A 10,918-nucleotide genomic window follows, 5' to 3' on the forward strand; every position below is an offset into this window, starting at 1 on the left:
TTTAGCCCAGGAACTAAAGAAATTATATCATTTTATATGAAAGCTGCTAATTTCAGATACTATCAAATGAATCCTAATTGGATGGATGTCATTAAGCAGGTGGTCATTACTGTTGATATTCCTCTGGGTTTTTGTCTGTTTTCTGATTGGAAATGAAGAAAGATTTCTGTACCTGACTTTTTCCACTTGAGATTCTTGGTGACATGACTTCTCGTTGGAGCTGGGAAGCAGTCACTCTGAATTTTTGAAAACGAGTGACCGTAAGAACTGAATTCCACTAGAGAAAGAGAAAGCATAATGGTTGATTACTTCAGTTGCCTTTGCTGAGTGAGAAGTGTAAAATCAATCCTGGGACAGTTGTTTTACCCTGCGTGCTACTTCTTTGGAGGTTTTAATCGGCTGATGCCTAAACAGTGTGTGGAAATTTCAATGCCTCTGAAACATTTCCTCCTTAGGAACCAGTCCACAACCTGTGGTTTAGTCCTTTATCCACAGGGCTTGCTTAGTGCGGGATAGAGCTGAAAGATGCGCTTTCAAGACTGCTTTTTGTGTACCTTGCTCAGCTAGGGATGTGGATTCTAGGCTGCTCAGGTTCATCTTCCAATTTGGTGGTGGCTCCTTCTGCCAAGCTTAAGTCAGGCTTGTGCCACTTTAGCTGAAGGAATTTTTCCATCAAGTCAGCTCCCACGTTGAAGACCAGAGCCAGCCAGGCCAAGCCAAAAACTATCCAAATTGCAGTTAGGCTCCTGTACACTGGGATATAGTGCTTGTTTGGGTTTGTGCCTGAAAAATCCAGGAAATTTTGCATATTAATCTCGACAGTTTTGGTCTGCCAGACAACGTACTTGTTCATACACCCTCTCCACCCCCTGTAAAAGTGTATGTTTAACAAGTTTGTGTGATCTATGAGCATTATGTTGTGGGTTTTTTCTTTCCTTTTTTCTTTTTGTCTTTCAGCTCTCAGGTTAAGCTTAGCACATTTGGCATCAAATTTCTGAAGCCGAAGCTATATAATAAACACAGCCATATTTAATGTTAATCAGGGATGCACAAAATCAAGTGTTCCTAGCCGCTGACAAAGAAAAAAATTCATCTTGGAAACTCATATCTTGTTGAATCCATATTAGCCTTATTTTACTCAAGAGACACACAGGGGTTCTCAGATGATTTAGAAAGATACAATTTACTACCTCAGCGAAATAGTGATTGCTTTTTGTAGGGTGATATACCTCAGTAACCAGAATTCAAAATCACCAGGAGAATGTTATATGGGAAATGCAACCATTTTAAGTAAGTGGTTATGGGAATCTTAATCCCCCGTTTGATATTTCCACAGCATGGGCAACCAGTGCAGCTGATACAGGCACAGGACAGCACCGCAGCCATCCACTTAGTCTGTGTCATCCAGATCATCAGGAAACTCCACAGTGCCCAGATTCACCGTGGAATGGGTTTTCATCTCCTTTTGGGACAGCTACGACTTCTAGGAGAGGAGAGCCACTACTCATAAAGTAACAGACTCTAGTGTTTTTAATAAATAAACACACCATACATAACCTACTAAGAGCATTTGTTCAAATAAATGGGTGGAAAAATAGCCTCTGAAGTGTCTCTACTGCTATGTCTCAACCTAGATCTCTAAAGGCTGTGTAATCTCACTGGGTTTGTTTTCTTTCACAGGCATCCAGGGGTTGTCAGTAATATCCTCCCTGTTGTAAGTACTGATCATTTCATATTTGACATGGTTTCATATTGGGAACGCTGGGCACTTGCTGAAAGAAATCACTGTTAGGAGAGGATTGTTCAAAGGCATAATTCCAACAAAGAGATTTCATTTATACTCCAACTTGTCACTCGTGGATCACATTCGTACCAGCTTTGACATAGTCACTGTTGAATGGGTGTTCAGTGGCATATGTGAAATGAGTTTGGTGACTCTCAGCTTAGCTGCCAAAAGAAAAATGTTCATGTCGTATAATACATTAGCTCATTATTACTAGTCTGGCTCAGCTCCCTCTTGTACCAGATTTATAGTGGAATGGATATCTATGCTTTCTGTATTTAGCTTTAACGAATTTCAACAAAGCTCAATCCAGTTCACCTTCTTTATTACCTACTACATAGTCGCCAAATCCAATGGTGCTCAGGGTGATGAAGGTGAAGTAAAAGCCTTCTCCGTAGCTCCAGCCTTCTACGTAACTGAAGACCAATGGTGGGAACAGAAGAAAAAGCAAGGTCCCAGCGGTCAGGAAGATGGCCACAGCCAGTGTTTGAACCACCTGAAAGATAAAAGGAAGATGGCAGCTAAACAGCACTGCACAGTTGTCTGGTGGAAATTGCTGGGTCTGTTTTGCTCTTGAATCACAAACCCACCCCAGCTGGGAGCGGTGTCCAAAAAAGGAAGGATAAACCAACGCTTCCATGCACTGCAGGCTGACCTTGCTGTTTACCTTGCACATAGGTATCCTACCTAATAAAGAATTCAAAAAAATCTCAAAATTAGGAAAAAAAGGAAGTTTTTTTTAAAGCCTTTTGCAATGAGTTTTTAAGTATGCTCAAGACCTCTTTTGAAACTTATTATGGCAACCATAGGAATGAAATACTCGCTCTACAATTTCAATTCAAGTGGTGATGCTCTTGTAATCAGTTGGCTCCTGTCTTTGAGGAAAATCACCAAGTACTGCATAACTCATGATACAAAGATTGGCAAGAACAAATTAGGGTTCTTTTCACCACGACTGCTTCCAAAGATTTATAAAGTGGCTTGCAAGAGCTCAGCCAAAAATATGTTTGGATGAAATCTAAGTGAAGTCAGTTTGCCTGCTTTTATTTTTAACTTTGGAACATTCAGAGAAGAACTGTTTTCTGTCAGCGCAGGGCAGATTTGTGTCTCTCAGTAGAAATGTCTGCCTTCTGGGAGATAAGTCAGGGCATAGATAGGTACACAGAATGGTCAGTGGATGGGTCATGACAGGGGATTTTAGGAGTTTGGGACTGAGGATCAGAAACTCACGGATTTCCAGGGAACACGCTCTGGTGAACTTTAGACTAGTGATGTGTGGGCTGATGAAAACTCATTGCAGTTGTTCAAAAATGCCCTCAAGGGCATTCAAACGAGAGTATGATTTTCTGTGCATGTCCCTACTGTGACTGGATGAAAAGCCAAACCACTGTTTATAAAGTAGAAGGTCCAGGTATCACGTTTTTTCTTTCTCTCTCTGTACTATCTGACATATAAAATAGTCCACTGAGCATGAGAAACTTGGCGTGAGCCTACTGGGCGACTTTTACAAATCACTTCTATTTTATGTACCATGTCTCTTGAGCTGTATAATACTACTTACCTCATTTGCAAAACACTTAGAATTACTGATTGACATGGTTATAGTTGATATCTGTTCTCATTTAGTTCATTTCAGATTTGTGATAGTGTTTAATTAGATAATAAAGTTTGCATAAAATTTTATACTGAAATGCACAATATTATTTTTTGCCCTGGCTTTTAAGAGCTTTCTGGTACAAACCTGTAATGTCAGGGACAATAAGTCAGGAGTGAAAAAGAACTGATTGTAATTAATTTCCCAAAGCATGACAAAATTGTGTTTAAAAGGAAATGAACCAACTTCCTGGAAGAGGCTTTTCAGAGTTAACAAGCAGATACAGCTTCAAAGCTTTGTCTGATTATAGGAGTTTTGCCAGAAATAAGATGTTAATTCAGGAATGGGGAAAAAAAAAAAAAAAAAGATGACATCCCTGAGGTGCTATTAGAAATCTCAGGAAAGATGCAGCTATACTAGCATGAAAATCCTTCTGGTGGTATTGCTGCATGTATTTGGGGAAGAGACATAGGTTATGCAGCTAAAGAACTTCTTGCTTACATAAACCAAGTCTGCGTTTGACAGTACCTTTATAGCTTTCCCAGTGTAGGTAAAGAATGGAGCGACTCAGAGATTTTACAAATGAAAAAAAGAAAAAAAACTTATGCCACAACTCTGAAATGTTTCAACATATCTAGCATATCTAATCTCCCTTTCCCCTAACTAAAAGGGTCAATTAATTGAACCTTTGCTCAGAAACATGTACTAACTTTGTTATAAATGACCTTCATGTATTTTCTATTATCAGTGCTTCTCTTATTCCAATACATCTAGACTAGTTCAATGGCTCACCAATAAACTATAGCTAAGGAGAAGGAGTATTTATTTACATTTCAAGAAAAGAAACAGAAGGAATTGCTAAATTGCTGGCACAATCAAGGAAGGTAATTCAAGCCAGATTAGCGGGCCAATAAAAATAAGTTGTCTTTGCACAGTGTAGAGCCAGATTCTGGATAGATGCTAGCATAGGCTAGATAATAAGAGCTTGATTCAGCAACGTGTGTATGTGCATGTATTCTGCTAAGGTCACCAGAGCTTAAGAACCCTGCTCAAAATTGAGGCCATGCTTGCGTAACAGTTTTGCTGAGTCAGGTTTTAAAAAGACAAATCCAGAGTCCCTCAAGAAAAGCAAATTGTTTTAAAACTATTGTAGATAAATGGAGTATATCATTTTTCTGATACAGAGGGCCACGTAATTGCTGTGGTTCAGAAACATGTAGGCACACACAAGGAAACCGAATCTAGCAGTGGCAATATCTATCTGAGAAGGAAACTTTAATTAGTTTTAAAATAGTGGAAATAAATGATAGATTGACATTGTACCTGGGCACGGCCTGGCTTTTGCACCCATCTTTCCAGGGTAATCAGATGAGCATTGAGGCCTTTCCCCAACTGATTAAGGAAGGCCAGGTTGAGCGGCACTCCGAATAAGGCGTAAAACACACAGAAGATCTGCCCTGCCACTGTGCTGGGGGACAGATTACCGTAACCTGGGAAAAAAGAAGAAAACAGCTGCATGAAAAGGCGTTACAATCAGACTGCAGGCCATCATGGGAAGTTCTTAGGCTTGGAAGCTCAACCATGTTAAGCTTCAGGAACCTGTGGACCTACGATTTTCTGCAATTAAATCTGCCTACAAATTACCATAGCTTATGATGGAGCCCTGTGCATTCACTTCTACTAACAGAAAATTTAACGTGAAAAATATTACTCTTAAATAGTATTGTAATTTTCTATAGGTCTCTGATTTTGTGGCAAGTGCAACTGAGTGCTTCAAAGCAACCTCAAGATGTGCTGTGCATATACAAAATGATATTGCATGTACCAAGTAGGCACTCAGCTTTTTCTGCAGGTGTAAAGTGCTGGATACACAAGAATAACAGGTATAATTGGAAACCAATAGAAACCCATAACCCACAGTAGTCAAGATTGTCTTGCAGATGTATTCTGTCCACCAATTGCACATTTCTGGGGGCTTTATGGGACAGCTGGAGGAAACCCCAATTTGTAAGGAAAGAGAGTATCTCACCTATAGTGGTGACAACAGTTCCTGCAAAAAAGAAGGAGTTGCTGAAGTCCCAGTTACTGGGATTCGTAGAGTTTCCTTCTGGGTTGACCCCTTTTTCCCATGCTTCCATGAGGACCTGAGGCAGAAGAAGTCAAAGGAGCAAAGAGGAACAAGCCATTAGACGAAATCAGGAAGAATGTCAGAAAAAAAGAGAGAAGTAAATATTGCTTTCCACGCAGAGCAATAAACAGTGTAGATAACAGGGTAGAGTTTGACTAAAATGGCTTTGTGCTGATATGGCAAAACTTGGAAACAGAGCTGGCCAGGAATTTGAACCCTTGTCACTGGAGAACTGGCCATTGAAGTAGGACAGGTTCCATAACTGGTTGAAGGCTAAGGGGGAGGAAGTGGAGGGAATCCCAGAGTGATCAAACTGGGAAAAGGAAGTGAAGTTATGCCATAAAAAAGAAAAATAGTTCCTCCTTTCTCCTTCCCTAGTCTAGTCATCTCATTCCAGTTTTTAATTTGGGCATGTGTAAATGGATGGTTGTGTCTGTGGGGAGGGGCATGGGGAACACGCTCATTTCTGTTTCCTCCATGTAAGTACTAGTGAGGATGAATTACTGGTTTTGGCTATCACTTCCCTATAATTTTAAATGAATATTAGACTTCCCCTAGTCTGAAAGATTAGCTAATGAAATATTCTCTGCTATTCCAGATAGCTCTTACCAGATGATCAAAACTACCATGTGCGAAAGAAATTCTACTCCTATTTGTGCACCGAATAGCTTGTTAGCTGCCTTAGTGAAGACTGTGTTCCTTGGCTCTGCCCAAGGATTTCTCTGAAGGAGACTGCTTACCCTCTGCTCAGTGGCTGGGGTTTCAAGAATCCCCTTGTTTGTCACATACCGGGTCACAGCCTTCATCGCTTTGCCAAATGCCTGAAGGAATTACTTGTTCATCTCTTCTAGAGACTTTTATATGATGCCAGACACAAGCAAGCTCAGCTTTAGTTGGTTCCAGGAGTATGAGACCAAAGAAAATATTCTTTCTTGATTCAAGTGTTGACCACTGCCAGAAGGATTGCTTATCTGATGAACATACCCACTACAAGGTATCTGATTTTGCATAGGTTCTGTAATATTAGCTGAGCTGTGCTGGTGGATCAAGTATCCTAAGTTTAATAGCTAATGTTATTCCTTCAGTAAAAAATCCTACAGCACTGGTCAAGTCCATCAGATAGGGCTGCTAGGTATTGTCACATGTGATCTGATGACTGAAGTGTCAACAGAATTTTTTTTCAATATGACAAAGAACTTTACATTATCCATTAAAAGCCTGTTCTTAGAATGGGAAGAATGTGACACGTCAAATTATCTAGAGCTGACTAGTTTATTTGCTGGTTAGAAGGAACACACAGAAGCTACTGAGGGGTGAGTCTTTTGAAATGTTTAAAATAAACATGGGTTTAATTCATCCCTGTAAGGAACACTTGTCAGTTCTACCCACTTCAATGCACAGGAGTTCAGAGGAGCTACATCCACATCATGAAAGCCACCATGGAAGAGTAAGGCAATGCTGAACGTTGAATGCTTCAGACATAGTCTGACAAGGCCAGATCTCTTGGTATGATTGCTGCTTATCAGTACAACCTCCTGAAAGAAATGGCATCTCAGTGCCCAGGAGAACCATTCCTAAACAAACAGGTTCATGTGGGACAGTTATAATGGCTCCGAGCTCCTTTCCATCTGCGACTCAGATAACAGTTATGGCTGGGCTGCAAACAGAGCAGCTTTTGAATGGTTGGTGAACATTAGCTCTTACCTTTTGGAGCAGAAGTAGCCAGTAAGTAAAAGCAATATGCTATAATTTACAGTAGGAGTATAAAGCCTACATAAAGCTACGGTAGGATGTGGAGAGAATAAAAACTGCCTGCAATTTCTGCTCCTGTTCCCCTGCCAATATACACTGCAGCCACTTGTGGTCATAGGTAAGGATTTGGTTCTCTTGGTCTTTATTTATATCAGTTCCTTTGAGGCTGAAAGGTATGGACGTAATAAAACAGGGACTTAAAAAAGCTACCTCCTTACTCAATGAACCTGCTTCTCAGTTATGCTGTCGGAACGGCATAATTTCCTAACCAAAGTATGTTTATCAGAGACGTATTAGATATTGCAGAGTTTGGATTTGCACTTTCCCAAAGCTCCAGGCTGTTCCGTTTAGGAGCTGGAGCTCAGGGCCCCCTCCCAGCTGGGCAGCTCTAGCCAAGCAGAGCCAATGCACTTTATAGACACGGAATGGCAAGAATTTGCTTCATGCACAATCAAGTCAAAAGTTAATGAATTATAAGTGGTAATTCTATTATTAATGATAAAGGATATGCAAAAAGAAACCTGGGTTGATTCTCAGATTCTAGGATTTAGGTTTAAAGAGCTGGCAATAAGACAAGACACCTTATACTTGTCAGCTGGGCAGACTGAATCTAACGGCTGTGTCTTACCACAGCCTGAATACTGTGACTTTTCAGACTGGAACTTCTGAGATGATGAACAGGCCTCCTTAACCATACAGTTAAAACATACAGAGAGATGATTGCTTCCCTGCATTAGTTTTAGAGTTAGAAATTTAATATGGAAAGACTTCTATTCCTTACTATTAGTATGAGCTGGACAAATTTCTTAAGAGGACTTATAATGAATGACAGGTGAGTCAGAGGACACCTGCACTTACATTTGCCTTGAGGACTACCAAGTCCAAGTACTGTGGAGCTCGGTGCCTTGTAGATGACAATTTGGTGCCCTCAGCCGGTTTTGTCTGGAACAGCTGACACGTGAAATAATGGTCTCCAAACCAGCAGAGAGGTAGCAAAGTGTGATGCTCTGAGTGGCACGGCTCAGGAAGCTCCACTGGAGCCAGAGAGAGGAAAATCTGGACACATGTGAACCCTCCCTAAGGTTTCTAGGGTACTGGAGATTTAACTAAACTCAATCCTACGAAGTATCCCAATTTGGTTTAGAATGAGAATCAGGGTTTACTCCTCTACAATCATTATCGCAGAGATAAAGGAGACAGGTAGTATCACCGACTCTGAAAAAAACAGATGTGTTTTTAGGCACGTAAGTTCTTGAAAACTCTAGTAGTTTTCTGGCCAATGCTAGATGTTCCACAAGAAATATATCACAGTGTTAGTAATCAGACCATTGTCCTTGTACACAGAGGTTCAGGCAGTTTCTCTTCCCTTTCTGATCTGAACTTCACTGTCTGCTTAAATCCGTTTACACAATCTGGGCTTTTTGTTGATCAACATCTGCTTAAATCCATTTACACAATCTGGGCTTTTTGTTGATCAAAAGCATATACCTTTGTGGAAGTCCTCTGACTCGGACAGTGCAAACTTGCAGCATGTTTAGAGTTCCTATCAGGGTTAATGACATGGTAGAAGGAGTTCAAACTGTTTAGGCACCCAGCTCTGCAACTGGATAAATTTTGAGCACAAAGAAAGTGTTAGTTCAAGGATTTCTGTTCAGTTCTTGCAATTCTAGAATGAAAATCATAGAATCATAGAATCATACTAGAATGAAAATCATAGAATCATTAAGGTTGGAAGAGACCTCAAAGATCATCAAGTCCAACCGTATACCTGATGCCACCCTGTCCACTAAACCATGTCTCGAAGTACCACATCTAAACGTTTTTTGAACATCTCCAGGGACGATGACTCCACCACCTCCCTGGGGAGCCTGTTCCAATGCCTAACAACTCTAACAGTGAAGAAGTTCTTTCTAATGTCGAGCCTGAATATATGTCTATAATAATACCAAGAAAGTTCTAGTAATTTATTTCCAGACAGTTTTGAGGAATAGATTAAAATGTGATTGAAGATATCATTAATTGACAACATATATTGAACATAAACCCTTTAACTCTTATTATAAATGGTAGATAACACAGTTCATGATGATTGACTTCATCTTTTCTTTAGAGGCCTGGGAAGTGCAGGACCACCTTCAACGGCAGTAGGCAATTTCTAGTACAAAAGAAGGGGAGAATTTGCACAGGTTTGGACTGGAGAACCTCAGAAGGGCAACCTACTTCTTGTAGGTTTGATTCTTGGGTTTTGTCCCCATGCATAATTCCCATGTAATAATTAATGAGGGAGCTGGAAACCATGAAGTTGAAATTATTGGAAGGTAGCACCAGGGTGCATCAGCAGATTTGCATATTTTGGGAGTTCTTGACTGGGAAAAGAAAGAAGTGCAGTAGAACAAGATAAAGAGGTATGTGAATGGGCTTGAGAAACCTCTGCCTTTTTTTGTACAGTTAGTCCTTTAATGTCGTGGACAGCAAATCAATTTATGACATGCTTGGCCACAACAGTATAATTAGCTTGAGCCAAAATAATGGGAGCCCGTTCCTCTTACCTGTACAAACTGCTCCAGGGCTTGCCTGTCCAAGCATGTGTAGTTCTGCAGGAACTTCAGCTTCTCCAGCTGGAACTGGTCCCGAAAGTGGGTCTCTGCCTGCTTCTCCAGCAGCTGGAACACCATAGCACCCAGGAGGAGGTAGAAGAGATACCCCAGTACCAGCAGTGGAGTCCAGGTGATCTGCTGGTTGTGTATGGTGAGGAGGGGCATGCTGCTGCTCTGCTGCTGCCGGTCCCTGCCCAGTACTTACTAGGTTACTGTCCCAAGACGTGTGCTACCCAGGACACCCAGGAATCACACACCCGTGTTCCCAGCTACTGCCCTGGAGAATTTTTTAACAGAACATACAGGTATCAGGCCTATACAAAATGAGACTAAGACAAATTTTATCCTTCCACATCTTTTCTCTATCCAAAATAAAGGGAGAGCATTTATGACTTAATAAGAGTATGAATCTTAGTGGTTTTTCTCCTATTAAAACATCTTTTATCCAAAGATCTCAATCAAGTGAATGAAGCCTGACACAAACCCTCTGAGATTGGTACTGTTTTCCAGGCTCGGAACCTGAAGTAAAACTGTGGTTGAATGACTTACCCAGGGTCATCCTGGGCATAGAGTCACAGATAGACTCTTAAAGTCTTGACAAGTAAAGCCTTACTCTAAACACTAGACTTCTGTACAAGAAAACACTATAAACTCTCTAATTACAGCAGACTCCCCAGAACAAAGAAGAGTATGGAGCTGAATAAATGGAAAAGTCAATAGCTGCCGTCTGTACCATACAAACATTGCGGGCACCAGTGAAAGCAGCATGATGAAGCTCATGAACATCCTGAATTCAGCCTGTTCACAAGACAGACCTTCTCTTTCTTTTCTAACCCTAACAAGATCAGTCCCCTCACTGCCTGGCCTGCCGCTCTGAATTCTTTGTCAGACGACTCCACCCTTTAGTCCATAGAGTTAGAGAATGAACCACTCTTGCCTGCTGCTTTCAGTCTCCGTATTGCCCTTTTAATCCAAATGCATAAGGGGGAAGGAGGGCTTAAGGTTAATCGTTAGCTAAAAAAGTATCAGAGGTTCACTCATGGGAACCTTAATGTTTATCATGC

General features: G+C 40.9%; 1 protein-coding gene across 1 annotated transcript; it reads right to left on the bottom strand.

The window, feature by feature from the left end:
• Window positions 1–559: 559 nt before the first annotated feature.
• On the bottom strand, window positions 560–10,019 carry KCNK16 (potassium channel, subfamily K, member 16). Its single transcript, XM_009701078.1, has 5 exons — window positions 9,807–10,019; window positions 5,407–5,521; window positions 4,701–4,867; window positions 2,114–2,279; window positions 560–783 (listed from the first exon to the last, which is right to left on the bottom strand). The coding sequence occupies exons 1-5, from the start codon at window positions 10,017–10,019 to the stop codon at window positions 560–562; spliced, it is 885 nt and encodes a 294-aa protein (XP_009699380.1).
• Window positions 10,020–10,918: the final 899 nt, after the last annotated feature.

This window comes from Cariama cristata, unplaced genomic scaffold (genome assembly GCF_000690535.1).
Source record: "Cariama cristata isolate BGI_N322 unplaced genomic scaffold, ASM69053v1 scaffold2295, whole genome shotgun sequence".
Classification (NCBI taxonomy): domain Eukaryota; kingdom Metazoa; phylum Chordata; class Aves; order Cariamiformes; family Cariamidae; genus Cariama; species Cariama cristata.